This window comes from Phasianus colchicus, chromosome 17 (assembly GCF_987193195.1).
Source record: "Phasianus colchicus chromosome 17, bPhaCol1.hap1.1, whole genome shotgun sequence".
NCBI lineage: Eukaryota > Metazoa > Chordata > Aves > Galliformes > Phasianidae > Phasianus > Phasianus colchicus.
In genome coordinates, this window is record NC_143452.1 from 12250738 (window position 1) to 12264758 (window position 14021).

The 14021-nt window shown below is 50.8% G+C and overlaps 1 protein-coding gene and 1 long non-coding RNA gene across 2 annotated transcripts; one reads left to right on the plus strand and one right to left on the minus strand.

The window, feature by feature from the left end:
• Nucleotides 1-1030: 1030 nt before the first annotated feature.
• On the minus strand, nucleotides 1031-10004 carry TFAP2C (transcription factor AP-2 gamma). The gene is made up of 7 exons (XM_031616439.2): nucleotides 9920-10004; nucleotides 8357-8833; nucleotides 8114-8165; nucleotides 6677-6899; nucleotides 5891-6009; nucleotides 4417-4558; nucleotides 1031-2957 (listed from the first exon to the last, which is right to left on the minus strand). The coding sequence occupies exons 1-7, from the start codon at nucleotides 9965-9967 to the stop codon at nucleotides 2672-2674; spliced, it is 1347 nt and encodes a 448-aa protein (XP_031472299.1). The 5' UTR covers nucleotides 9968-10004; the 3' UTR covers nucleotides 1031-2671.
• A 528-nt stretch (nucleotides 10005-10532) lies between these two features.
• LOC149915643 (uncharacterized) lies at nucleotides 10533-11991 on the plus strand. Its single transcript, XR_016471926.1, has 2 exons — nucleotides 10533-10605; nucleotides 10683-11991. It is a non-coding gene; the product is annotated as an uncharacterized LOC149915643 (long non-coding RNA).
• Nucleotides 11992-14021: the final 2030 nt, after the last annotated feature.

The window sequence follows — 14021 nt, forward strand, 5'->3', positions numbered from 1 at the left end:
AAATGGAAAGATCCTTATTTCCTATCCCACGGGGCAATTATTTTCAGAGCCTGGTTTTGTGCACTAATAAAAAGCAAGATTCCATTGTCTGGCAGCTAAAATCTTACTGTATACACTGTATAAGCAGTCAAACAGTACAAAAAGGGGGGAAAAAAATCAACCTGGCATCATTCTGACAAGCAATTGTCCTTTAGCTCTCACCATACCTAGCATATTTCTGCGGGTAGATATACAATACAGAGAACTGGTGAAATACAGATATAAATTAATGTACATTTGTTTACAGATGACCAAAGTGCTCATTTTTCCAACGTAACAATAGGCCCAAGCAATGTGAACAGGAACTTCACAGCTCTCAAGCAGGGAGCTGAGTTGCAACTCAAACTACAACACAGGCTTTGCCCGAGCTCACTGCTAACAGCAAGTTTGTTTCTTTCTTTGAGCTTCCCCCTCCTTCCTTCTACCTGTACACCTTCAGAAATTTGCCTTTACATTTCAGAGGCAAAATAGTGAGAATAAGGAAAGAATTTACAACTTTGAACATTTTGGTTGCATCTGTTGCTTATTATCTGCAACTGTGAAAAACACACCGCACTGCTGCAGTTTGAATTGCATTCTCTTGCTGTTTTGTCCAGTGCCATCATTTGCAACACTTGCCCCAGCCCCACAACAGCTGCATCCATCAGGTGCCGTAATTTCAGGTGCAGCACGAAGGCAGAGCTGGCATTGCTCCTGTTTTAGGAAGCCCTGCCATGCAAGTCCCCCTTCAGGAAGCTTTATTTGGCTGCTGTTGCATCTGCGACGGCGAGTGCCTCAGATGCAGCCTCACCACTTTAAGGACTTTCTGCAAAATTCCTTACAGCACTGAAACCAGATGGCACATCTATCACATTTCACATGCCAGGATTCTGCAAATATTTATCATTAGAGAGACAAATTATTCCAATAAGGGCAGATTCACTGGAAGGCAAAGCTGCAGAGATTGATTTTTATTTAGAGGAAGCCTTGCAGTTTGTGTTTAGATTTCAGTTTGTGTTCCATTTAAATAGGCAGCTAGCATGATCATGACATCTTAGGAAGGGGGAAAAAAAAAGAAAGAAAGATTCTTGGAGATACATAGCATGTTTAATTGAAACCATTAGTTTTACTGGCAAACAGCTCCGTATTTCTGTTCTGTTAATCTGAACAAAGTGCTGCAATTATGACTCAATACATAATGTCCTCTAGTGCTACTCGCCCCACATTCCCCAAGTATAGAAAGAAAACCCAACTGTGCTCAGTTAACAAAACATTCCATGCTTCTATCCAGAATATTTTTTATTATATGGTTATCATATACATCAGAATTATAGCGGGAACATTTACAAATATGTAAAGATAGTTCAGAACCTCCATTATTCACATACACACGAACTCACACACTCATTTTGCATGTCTGGTCAGTTGTCGGGTGGGTGATGCACAAAGTTATTGCTTTGTGAACACACACCTCAGATTAGATTCCATTTTCAGTGGCAAGAATCGCAATATTAAAAAAAAAAAAAACAAGTCTTAAATACCCTGTATAACATACCTGTGCATAAACCTAAAGATATGTTTAGCTTACCCATTACCTTTGAAATACTTACCAAAATTAAAATCTGAAAACCCATTTATAAAAAAAAAAAAGTATTAAAAAGTTCACCATTATTTACAAATCCGATTAAATTACACATAAATTACTATTTACATTCAACACACTGCTTCCCTTAATACACATAAAGCCTCCCTGGAAATTATTTTTTGGCCTTACGAGGCAAAAAAAAAAAAAGTTCAAAAAAAGTTATGTGCCTATTTTTCCAAGTTCCCCCCAATTTAAAAAAAAAAAAAAAGACAATATAAATATGTGAATAAAGCTGCAATATCCTCAAACACAGAAAGTGAATTTTCTAAGTGTTTTCATTTTGTACTGGTCCTCATTAAAAAAATACCGAGAAAATTTCCACTGCAGCCAACATTACTGCAGTGTTTAAAAGCCTGAACATTTCCATAAAAATCAGTATGACCAATGCCACCAGATAACTTTATCCACCAGGATTTTAGCACTCTCTTACGGTAATCTGAAAATAAAGGGAAAAAGAAAAAAAAAAAAAAGAAAAATCTTACTATTTTCAGGTGTCTGTAAAACATTTTTAATGTACATAAATCTATATAGCATTGTTTAATACTGCTTTACTGTTGCTGTTGTATTAAGAGAGAATAAAACCCTGAAAATTTATCTGATAACAAATAACCTCCCATGTAAAATCTGTTAAGAACTACACACAAAGCTGGTTGCCACCAGGTACCGAGATGTGGGAAAGCAATCTATGTATTTCATCTCTTTGTCTATTTCCAACAGAAACCCTTATAGCACCACTTTTACAGCAAAGGATGGCAACACACGGGTACCAAGTACTTATCTTCAGGTCACTGCTTCCACAGAGAAGGGACACTGCAGCTTTTGGAAAGACTTGTCTCCCGGATCCAGGAGGAGTGAAGATCCTGAATGATTTTGTTGTTCTTGTTTCCTTTTCCCTCCTTTCTTAATAAAGAAGAAAAAAAAAAAAGTACCCAAATTGCTACGTTCCCCCCGGGCAAGAAGATCCCAGTCTGCGTTAAGGAGGAAGAGTAAAGTCTGTTTTTTTCTCCTTTACTTCCTGTGCTTGTCCATTTTATCGATGGTTTTGTTGGTTTCTGCAGGGCTCTGGTCTCCAGTGTTCATGTATGTTTTGTCTGCTATTTTTAATGCTTCATTTAGGTAGTTCTGGACGGATGTCATGGCAGCACAGATGGCAGCGCTCCCAAAGCCATGTGTGATCAGGCTAAAATGAGTCAAACAGCCCTGGATGCCAGGGTCCAGGATGGGACTGGGTCTCGTGTTTCCCAGCGGAGTTCTGTCCTGAGTGAGGAGGTCTGTGAATTCCTTGCAGATCTGCCTGCAAGACACAAAAAGCGAGCGTGCTTTACACCACGGTGCAAATTTATGCAAAAGCAAATAAAACAACCAAATCCCAGTCAACTATTTGGCAGCTATGTAGGAACGGAGTTTCAGAAATTCATTACAAGATAGGGGTGTTCTTCACAACCTAAATTTAAAGCTTATTCCTTAGGATCAGTTCCTGACAAGCCTGCTGTTTGATCTGTGTCACACCAACACGTCTCCACTCTGCAGAACAGCACCCCACTGCTGCTGGATTTAAGGCAGAGCACAGGTTTAGGGCCAGATTCTATGAGAACATCTGCAGCTGCAGCCCGGTGATTTACGAAGACTGAAGCAGCTGAACAGGAGGTTCAATCTAGTTGTGCATATTATGTGTATATGCTCTGTTTAATGGGGACCCGGGCCCTGATCCTGCGAACACGAACACATATGCCTGGCAAAACATGAATGGTTAATAACGCTCCAACATATGTTGTTTGCTGCTTGTAAATCTGTCCCCTCGATGTGATTTCACATGAGATGAGCAATCTTCACAGAATCATCACTTTATCAGAATTTCTCAATCTGAAACATCTTCCAAAAGATGACTGTTACTGGTGTTAATAGCAATGCCAATAATAATACTGAGGAGCCAAAGGATTAGTGTTCAATAGAAAGCATAAAGTTCAAGCTATAGGAAAGAGATAATCTATTTCTAAGAAATGCAGTCTTGTAAAAGCAGTCTCTTTCTCAGGGAAAGCCAGATTAAACCAAGAACAGGTGGAGTGTGGAACCTCTGCACAGGATTTTGCTTGCTTAACCTGAGCACACAACTAGGGCAACTCTTCTCATCAGTTAAACAGGATTTTCTCAGATCCTCCACATGGAACCGCTGCTTTCAAAAGCAAGAAATTGCATCAACCCCACCCAGAAAACGTCTCAGACCAGAACAGAGGGCTTGGTTAAACCTCAGCATGGGCAGAGGACAGTGAGCACTCCAGCCCCTGGTTTATAATGAGAGTAACAGGTGCTGCCAGCCACGGCCCTGCTCAGCGTGTGGGTAATTGGGATACAGGTGTCCTGCAGAGGAGCTCTAACAGAGCTTCTCCTTCACCTTTCCCCTCCCCAAGATTTCTAAGAATTCAGTAAAGAACAGGGACTTTTCCCATCTGCTAAAGGCTGCCTTTCACTGAAGATGTTCAGCTCCAACACTGAAACGGGACCATCCACAGCTTCTGATTCCTGGAGTCCTGTGATGGACATCAGTCCATTCCTACTGCTGACAGCAGCCAGGACCTGAGGCTGAGCTGCCCTTGCCCCCCTGTGCCCACCAGCAGCTCCGTGGAGCTGCACATACACACACAGACAGGTCGGCCCTCCACTCCCATCTTCCCCAGCCACACCTGCCCCCAGGCACTCAGTTCTGTCACACCTTAGGATACGTTTTCCTGAAACACCCCCAGCCCCGCACTCACTTGGCAGCCAGCAGCATGTTCTTCCTGTTGGCCATCTCGTTGCGGCCCATGTGCGGCCGGGTCAGGTACTCAGCCACAGCCTTGGAGGGGAACTCTGTCTCACACACGTAGCCGAAGTCACGAGCAAGGTGCACAGCTTCACCTGCAGCAGGCAGAAGGGAGAGCTCGTTACAGATGTTGCAATGCCTATTTATTGTTGGGAGATCAGGAAAATTAAAGCAGGGCGAACTCTGGAAGTGTTATTCTCATTTGGAAAGGGACACTTCTGTTTTTTTCACTATACCATTCATTACCGTCCTCTGATCAGCAATTATCAGTGTTTCTTTGTAAGTTTCCATCAAAAAGAAAAACCGACGTGATGACAGCTACAAAATAGAACTCCCTCGCCTTCTTACTGGAAAGAAAAGCTTTGCTTTTGTCTCTATGCAGATTCACTGCAGAGCAAAGACTGGAATTTGTTCTACAACTAATTTCCCACTGATACGTAAGAAAACACGCAACTAAATTCCACCAACGTAATAAGATTTTTCCCTTTAATGCATTTCTATCTCTGTTTTATAATAACCACCTTTGGAAGGCAGATAACTCAGCTGTTGGTTTTTTTTTTTTTTTCATTAGGGTAATTTCATCAGGCTTAAGAAAAATGGATTGGCACAAAGTGCTGCTCCACGCAATGCCTGTGTGTGTGTGCATACATACAGAAGCTTTCAACTGCAAATTCTAAGTGTTTTTAATGGAAGCTGCTGTATTACTCCAGTTTGTGCAGCAATGAAATAGCAGTGAGGCACTGCTGGACCATTCACGTTTCAGTTACTGCTTCCACTCCCTTTAAGCTGTAGCACTACCAGGAGCTGCTTTCAACAAACACAACCCACAGCCACACACATCCATATATACACACCCTTCAACTCAACTTAACCAAGAGGGTCCACATAACATGCTGCAGATTAAAGGGGCTCCAGTTTCCCATCAGGAAGCCAGAAGCTATAAATCTCACTTTATACGCCTACATTTATTAGCAAAGCTTCTGAGGACGCTGCTGAGGGAGGGCCGGGCACCGGAGCAGCTGCCCCACATCTCTCCAGTTTCCCAGTGGGGAACCAAACCCAGTTTCATCCCTTTTGCCCTTCCTGCACACACCCTCAGACAAAACCCCAAACAGGGAGCACAGACTGGACAGACGGGGCGTTCTGCAGAGCCTGGCACGCACACGGGAGGAATGGCATCTCCCTGCAGCACCCTGCCCTATGGTGGGGGCACGCAGCCCTGTGCTGGCAGGTCGGGGGGGCAGAGGGGAGCACAACCCAAGGCAGCACAGCAGCCACTGCAGTGCCCCCACGTTGCACTCACTTCAAAATAAACAACCCCCCCCAGAAGTCCATTGACTTGTCGGCCTTCCCGTGCTTTGTTTAGGAGGATAAAAGCTGTGCACGAGGGAAAGAATGTTTATTTTTAAGACGTGTTCAGGACTGACCTTCCACCAAAGATGTCAATAGCGTCACATTTGCAGCTTTCCTTCTACCAGCTGGAAGGTTCAAACCAATTTTATCCAGCTTTTCCCTTAACGATCTGCCACCATTTTTAGATTTGGCTCTGTAATTAGAAAAAAAAAGTCTTATTTATCTTCAAGAGACTTTTTTTTTTTTTTTAAATAAAGATGAGAAATTGCAGTTACTGACATTCAATAGGGTTCTACTGGGGGTAAGATAAAAAGCAGGCTCTCTTTCCCAATGACCTACTTTTAAACGCTTTGCTACAAACCAGCCAGGATGAAACACAGCAGAGGTCAAAATCAAAATGTGTCAAACTGCACTGCTGAAACCAGCAGCTGGAGAAGAATCAGAAGCCAAATTGTGTTAAAAAACAAAACAAAACAAAATCCCAGACATACAGAGCATCTTTGTAAAGACAAAACGAGATCATGAGATTTAATCCAAAAAATCGTTCCATGGGAGATGGTTTGTTACAGGAAGAGGAAAGCTCCACAAGCAGTTTGAGACAAAATCCGCCGTTACACAGAGAAGGAGCGCTGCTGTCAGGGCTGTGAGCAGCACTGCTCCCCATACGAGGCACAAGAGCAAAGCAGATTTCCAAAGCCCATTAGGATTCAGCGCTGCTGGGCTTCTTAAAAAGCTGAAGTTTGATAAAGGGCTCTGAGCTCCTCATTGTCCTCATCTGGCTGCAATCACACAATACGCACATGGGGGAAAATAATAATACTGTCATAAAAGTGACAAATATTGGCCGGGCTGCAGCGTACCTTCGGAGCACACCTCCCAGCAGAGAAGCATTGAGACACTCCGGGGGGGAGAGCCGCCTCTGCACCTCCGCCACTGTCACTTTGTACTTGGATGTGGAGCTGAGGAGGGACAGCCGCCCCGGCACGGAGCAGAACACTTCATTGGGGTTTATGACCACTCCGATCAGTCCGTCCTTCTGGCAGGGGAGGCTCAGAGCGCTGTTCTTCGTTAAGGAAATGGGACCTGTGGGAGGAGGAGGGCAGCGGGTATTTTAGAACCGGAGAGAGAAGCGGCAAGGGGGTCTGCTTTGTGCGGGGGGAGGGCAGGAGAGCGATTTCGTTCTGCACTGAACTGCTGAACAAAGCTGTGGTCTGCCACGGTCCGGTGCAAGGAGCAGCCGAGAGAACACGGCTTAAAAAAATAAATAAAAGGCACATAAGGACATCCCTCAGTCCTACCCCAAAAAGCTAGGATTTGCTGTCTCGCATGCTGCATCATTTCTTCTAAGAAGCTGATCTAGCTGCAAGCTGTGCCAGCATCCTTCAGCCAGGACAGGGAAAGGCTCCACCGGGCTCATCCTCCACCCCAGACACACATGAGAGAACACCTCTGGAACTGAACTCCACCGAATTCATAGTAGGGAGTACTGGGGGGATGAAGCCCAACGGAGAACTGAAAGCAAAACACGGTTGTGTGTGGCTGAACGGGGCCAATGCAGCACAGATCACTGCTCCCCGCTGACCCACCGCCCCGAATGGGTTAAAGGGCCGCGGTCCCCGATGGGAAGGATTCGGCCGCGCTCCATCTGACAGCGAAATCACTCTCCCATGAGCTGAAGGCAGCAATCAGTGCCCTGCCCGGCACTTCTGCTTTTCCTCATTTCGGTGTTCGTTTGAAGTCTTCAAAGTAAAACCTCCACTGATATATATATATTTTTTTTCCTTTGAGTACGAATTTGTTTAAAAACAAAAGGAGGAGGAAAAAAAAAAAAAACACTCCCCAAAGCCCTACACCAAACTCCTGCACTGAGTCACTGCTGCTCTCACTTCCCGGCTGCAAAACCACTTCGATTAAGGTAAACCTGACCAGGCTCATGGCACCGAGCTGATGGCAAATAAGGGAAACGAGGGGATTAAAAGAGAAAGGAAAGAAAGGAAAAAGGGCCGCCACCGAGCTGAGCTCCCTACTAAGAGCTGCAGGACTACGGCAGCCCCGCACCGACCAACACCACGCTCAGCCCCGCCGCGCACACGGGGTGGGCACGGCCGAGGCACGACCACCGACAGCGGGGACGGGCGGCTCCGGGGCTGCCCCTCTCGCCGAAGGCAGCGCAGAACGCAGCACACACAGAACCACCCCCAGCTCCGCTTTAGGAGATAATGGAGCGTCCCTGCGCCGCCGCGACACCCAACGTGACCACTGAGAAGGGAAAGGGAGCGGCGTGCCGCCCTACTCACCTTTTCTAATGACCGTCTGGTCGTGCATTAGTAAGTGTTGGTCTTCCACGTTCTGCAAAGAGAAACGGGAGAAAGTTTTGCATCTCGAGACGTGAGGAGGAATTAATTGAAGGGGTCGCGAAGCCCACCCCGCCCCATTCGGGGCCGGGAGGAGAGAAAAAGCGACTTTCCCTCCGAGGATGGGGCGGCAAAGCTGGGCTGAGCGCTCGGGCATCCGCAGCCTGCGGGGTGAGGGGTGGTTACCTGTACATCCTCTATCTGATGGGCCATGTCGTGGAGCCCCAGGTTGTCGGCCAGCGCCGAGGCATCCAGGCCGTGTCCGTGGGGCAACAAGAGGTCGGAACGCCGGAACGTTTCCCGACGGCCGCCGGCCGAGCCGCTCTCCAGCGCCGAGAGGTGCGGGACGAGGCCGGGCCGGCCGTGCGGGGGGAGGCCGGCGGGCTCCTGGCTCTGGCGGTTGGGCCAAGCGCTCTGCTGCTGGCTGGGGGGCGGCGGCGGCGGCTGGTGCAGCGGGTTGATGGAGAACGGGTCCCCGAGGTGCGAGTAGGGATCGCTGGATTGGGAGTAAGGCAGCGGCTGGTAAGGGGGGGGGAAGTAAGGAGGCTGGAAGTCGGAGGCTCCGGAGTGGGAGAGCGGCGGGGCCGGGCTGTACAGGTGCTGGCTGACCGCCGAGAGGTGCGGGAGCCGCGGGTTCCCGTTGCTGCTCCCATCGTGGCGGTCCTGGAAATCACACGGAAGGGGGAGGGAGGAGAAGGGAGGCGGCGGTCAGGGGCTGCCGGGCTGCTGGCAGCAGGCGCCGGGCGCTCGAGGCACGACAACAGGGAACAATTTGGGAGGGAGCGGGGGGTGAGGAGAGGGGGAGGCAAAAGCCGCCCTTCTCTATTTTCAGGCATTTCGTAGGAAATCAACCCAACTTGCAGGGAAGAACTTAAGAACCAACTCCCACCAGTTTCATCACAAATACACCGCAGTAACCCCTACACTTCCAAGAATCTATCAACACCTTAGAACAACCATTAAAAAGAAAAAAAAAATAAAAGGCATCGGCCCGCTTCCACCCAGACCCGCAACACAGGCGGCTCCGCGCCCCGCGGAAGGGCTCCATTCCCAGACCCGACGGCTTTCCAGCGCGCGGTCGGAACTGGACGGGCTTTTCCCCGCCAACCCCCACTTCAAAACCTCAGCAGTCAAAGCCTAAACGTCTACATGAAGCTGATCCCGAGATTTAGCAGTTTCAGTCTTCACGGTCGTTAAAATAACAGCGCTGATTAATAGGAGGTGAATAGGGTCCCAATGGAGCGTGAAGCGGGGGCTGCAGCTAATCTGCAGCAACCGGGCAGGCAGACGATGACCGGCAGAACCGGGCAGACTGAGACCGCAGCCCAAGATCGTCCCGCGGGGCTGCGAGAAGGGCGCAGTGCGGCTTTCCTTACGGCCGGTGCCCCGGAGAGGTCCGACAGTTGCGATGCTCGGGGCTGCGCGCTCCGTCCTCCCCACTTTTATGGTTCCGATTCACTACATGGGCAAAACCCCGTGCCGTAAGGCGCTGCCTCCAACTCCTTACAACTGAAAATACCCCTTTTTATTTTAACGTCCAGAAGTTTTGGTAGAGAAAAAAAATAATAAAATCAGAAATCCTAAACGAAGTAAAAAGGAAAGGGAGAGGGCTCGGGGAACGGAGGGACTCCGTGTGGCGGAGGGACGCGTACAGCCGCCACCGAGCGGGGAGAACCCCGCGGCCGCACAACGCGGCGCTGCCTCGCACCGCCAACCCGACCCCCGCCGCCCCCTCCCCGCGCCTCTCACCTCGCAGTCCTCCTCGTACTTGACGTTATCTGCCAGTTTCCACAACATGGCGTCCAGCGTCCAACCCAGGTGTGCGGTACCGAAAGCAGACGAGAGCTCAGCCCCCCCCCCACGGGCGGTAAATCCACGTCGGCACTGGGGAAGAGGAGCTGCCCCCCGGACGGAGCTCAGTTGGCAGGCATGAAGGCTGCTGGCGGACTAAACCCCCGCGCTAATGGTCACTCGGGTTTTTTTCCCTGCCCAGACGCCCTTAATGGCAATAGGATTATCATAACTCCTCCCCAGGGATGGCTCGGGAGCCGCGGCCGGCAGCCACTCAGGAGGCAGCGTGGCCCTAAGCCACTCCTTGCGCGCCCGCGGAGGCTGCGCGGAGCCGGACCCCCCCACCCACCTTCGGAGCGGCCCCGGCCCGCGGGAAGGGGTCACGCGTGGGCACCGCCTGCGGGAGCGCCGCGAGGAGGGCAGCCCCTGAAGTGCCGCGTTCCTTCTCCGTGGCTGTGGGAGGTGTGCCGTTTGTTCGGCCGCCCCCCGCGTGGAAGTGCGCCCGGACTCCCAACCCACGCGGCTCCGGCGGCTGCTGCTCGGAACGCCGGCAAAGCCCTCGCCGCGAAAGCGAGAAAAAGTCCGAGCGCAGCCCGAGCGCAATTTGCATAATTGTCGGGAGTTTGAATTACTGATTACAACTTGTAAGCTACCGATGGTTAAGGTATAATTTGCTTAATTATCCGACAAGGTTATTGCAGCCGGGTTCAATCCCTCCTAGGTAAAACAGCGCTGATGGAGCGTCCCCGATGCGCGGCGGTGCGGGCGGTGCCGCGGCTTTCACGCAGCGCGCTTCCATCCGACGGCACAGAGCGCTGCCCCCGCAGCCGCCCCATCCCTGCGGCGCTGCGCCTCGGACAAAATGAACGTCGTGCTCAAAAGCAGCGACATCTCGCAGTGTTGGAAGGTCCGGATCACCACTCGTTTATACGAGAGCGGCGGCTGCGGGTTTGCTGCGCTCGGGACAAAGCCGAACCCGGTCAGTGCTCAGCTCTCGTGCCCGGCAGCTGCTCCGAAAGGCTGCGGGCGGAACCACGCCGGGATCGCGACCTGACCGAACCTCCGCCACTTTTTTTTTCCTGAAGATCGGGGAAGAAATAAAAAACAAACAAACAAACAAAAAAACTCAAACACCACCATAACAATTAAAACCAAACACCCTCAGCAGCTCTCACTGATTAAATGAACGATCCAAAAATAAATCCGAGGCGGACGGGGCTGCTGCAGGTAACCGTTGGCGGTGTTATCAGCCCGACCTGGCACGCAGGTGCTGATTTGCAGCGTTGCGCTGAGCCCAGCAGCAGCAGCGACTCCGCATTATCATTTTTGGTGGAGTCTCTATTTATTTTTTTTAACGACGGTGTTTTTCTTCCAGGGATGTTTCTTTGAAATGCAGTTCACGACGATTATTAGCGAGTGTGCTCGCGCGGCTCCTGGCGTCATTAAGACTAGGAATCTAAATAATAAAAGACAGGGGGAGCTTAAAGTTCATTTGTATTAAAGGGACAAGATGGATTTAAAGAGAAACGAGGAGGGGAACCGTCGAGCTCCCCAGGTTTGGGAAGATCGCCCTCCTTCCTCCCGAAGGCATCCTGCGGTGCAGCAACGTGGGCGTTTTTACCACAGTTTCCCTTCTGCTCACAAACGTCACACTGAGGGGCGACGCAGTTTTTCTCTTTTTTTGGTATTCTCAAGATCTGAACACCTTCGTTTTGTTTACTTCAGTGGACTAAAGAACGCAGACGAATTCGGCTCACTATTTGATTGCGTACACCTATATAGATAAGTAGATACGTGAAAGAGGGATTTAGAAGAAATTATCAAAACAAAAGGACGCCTTGGCTTCCTAGAAAACCAACCAAGAGAGCAGAGGAGGCTGAGCACGGGGTGTGGAGCGCAGCCCTCGAGCCGCCCCTCCCGCAGGGATCCCCGGACCCCCAGCGGCGCTGCCGAGCCCAGTCCCGGTGCTGCTATCGAGGGCTGTTCGGAGCACCTCGGGCCTCTTCCGAGGGTTGGGGGGGGGGGGGGGGGGAGGAGGGAAACGCTGCGAAGCGCGGTTTGCTGCAGCCCCCCCACATTCACACCTAACCCGGAGAGAAGCCGGCTGGGCGGGAGGCGATGGAGCAGCTGGGAGGTGAGGCGGCTCCTGGCAGGTGGCGGCTTTCCTGACTTATTAAAAAGGGGAAAAAAAAAAAAAACAACAGTGCCCTTATTTACGGACGTCGCCTATTTGCAAGGAGGACGGGCTGCCGGTTGCGTGCAGGCTCGGCTCCCCCCGCACGCTCTTTTTTTACGAGGCTGCATCTTCCCGAGGGGGCCGTAAAGCACCCCCAGGTGTGCGCGCTCTCGGGGAGCAGAGCAGAACCCGCTGCCCCACTCGGTAGTTTTCTTATTTGGCAGCAATTATAGGAGAGCGTGGAGATGCTAATTGGTTACATCTCTCTTCCCTCCTATTTTTTAAATAAAAAATTATTTAAACGCGTACGTATCTCTGTCCTTAACGCCGCAGAAACCTGCCCGGCTTTCCGCTTCGGCTGCTGCAGAGCAGCACAAAGAGTTCCGCGGCCCCGGAGCAGTTCCGTGTGACTCCACGCCGCGTGTGGGGAGCGCTGGGAGAGTAGGACTTCAGCTCAGCCGGGCTCTACGGGGGGCTTCCTTGGGTGAGGGTCCGGCTAAGCTCAGGGCACGTCGTTGCCATCCGGACCCGTCTTGCAGAGCTACGGGGGAAACGAGCACCTGGGCGCAGAGCAGCGCGCCTGCGCAGCCCCCCCGAAATACCAACCAAACAAAAACGCCCGCCCTGGAGGCGTGGGGGGGGATTTTCCCGTGGCTGCCGGCACCGGGAGCATCCTTGACCGGCGGGAGTCTCCCTACGCGCACGGCGGCCCGGGAGGTTTGGCTCCGGGATCCCTCCCGCACCCCGCGAGGTGGCAGAGGGTTTTACCCCCGGCCATCAGAACCACAGCGGCGCCGGAGGTGCGGCGGGACAGGGAACTGCGAGCATCCTTTGCCCCCAGCGCAGAGCTGTGGGCTGGGAACGCGCGGTCGGTGCCCTTTGCCTGCCTCTCTGCCAGCCCTCACTAATGCAGGAGGCGAGGGGAAAGCGTGCCCGAATCGCAGCTGCTTTTTTCCCAACCTATTAATTTGTTTAATAAACGCTAAGTCAGCTCTGCTTCCTCCCCGCTCCCTCCCAGAGGAGCAGAATCCCCTGGCCATAGTGTGCTGCCCGCCAGGAGGCTGTGCTTAGCAATGCATGGGCAGAAGTGACAGACTTTGACACCCGGCACTTCGGGGCCCTAGGTTAGATGTGGCATGGCATGTGGCAGAGGCTCAGCAGCGAGGCACGGCTGCCTGGGGCTCCTGCACGGAGCTGCACGCACAAAGTTTTGTGCACGGCGGGAGATGGGGCTGAGCCACAGCACGGGGCAGGGTGAGCACGAGGCCAGCTCTCAGACTGGCCCTGCCTCAGAGGCAGGCAATGAACATGAATGTCACTGCAGCTGCATTTACTTCCATCTCATCCTTCAAAGAAAGCAAGAGTCGCAGTGCTGGGCTCTGGCAGGTTGGAGTTATGCTTCCCAAGACCCCTGCATGGCTACCCCATGATGCTGAGGTGCCTCCTCAGGGCTGTGACTGTCCATGCCTGTGTCTGTCCATGCTGGAGAGATGATCTCGTTTTTCCTTTTTTTCCCTCTGTTTTATGTCTAGCAGGAGCAGCAATGGCATCAGCTTTGGTGTTGTGAGCTGGCGCTGCTCCAAAGGATGCAGGATGCTGTGTGTGTCAGCACTGCAAGAAGGCTCCACATCAAAAAAGTGGAGTTCAAACCACCATAGTGCTAAATGAGAAACCAGAATACATACATCTAGCTCCTTTCTGAAAGCAGAAAGAGAAACAGCTTTTGGCATGATATATGTAATTCATACTTTAAAAAATAAAGCCTTGATGGATCATGCATTCCTACAGCTAATTGCCTATACTACAATAGGAATAAAAGTGCCAGTGCCACAAAAAGAAGGAATCTCATAAGCCAAAACAACAGAAAAGCAAATATTTTAAATG

Bases quoted from the DNA above. Each gene is read 5' to 3' on its own strand.
- TFAP2C (XM_031616439.2), bottom strand. From the start codon at position 9,967: ATGTTGTGGAAACTGGCAGATAACGTCAAGTACGAGGAGGACTGCGAG. The intron at 6,900-8,113 runs GTGAGTAGGGCG...CTCCTCCCACAG, and splicing joins CCAGACGGTCATTAGAAAAG to GTCCCATTTCCTTAACGAAG. The intron at 2,958-4,416 runs GTGAGTGCGGGG...TGTGTCTTGCAG, and splicing joins AACATGCTGCTGGCTGCCAA to GCAGATCTGCAAGGAATTCA.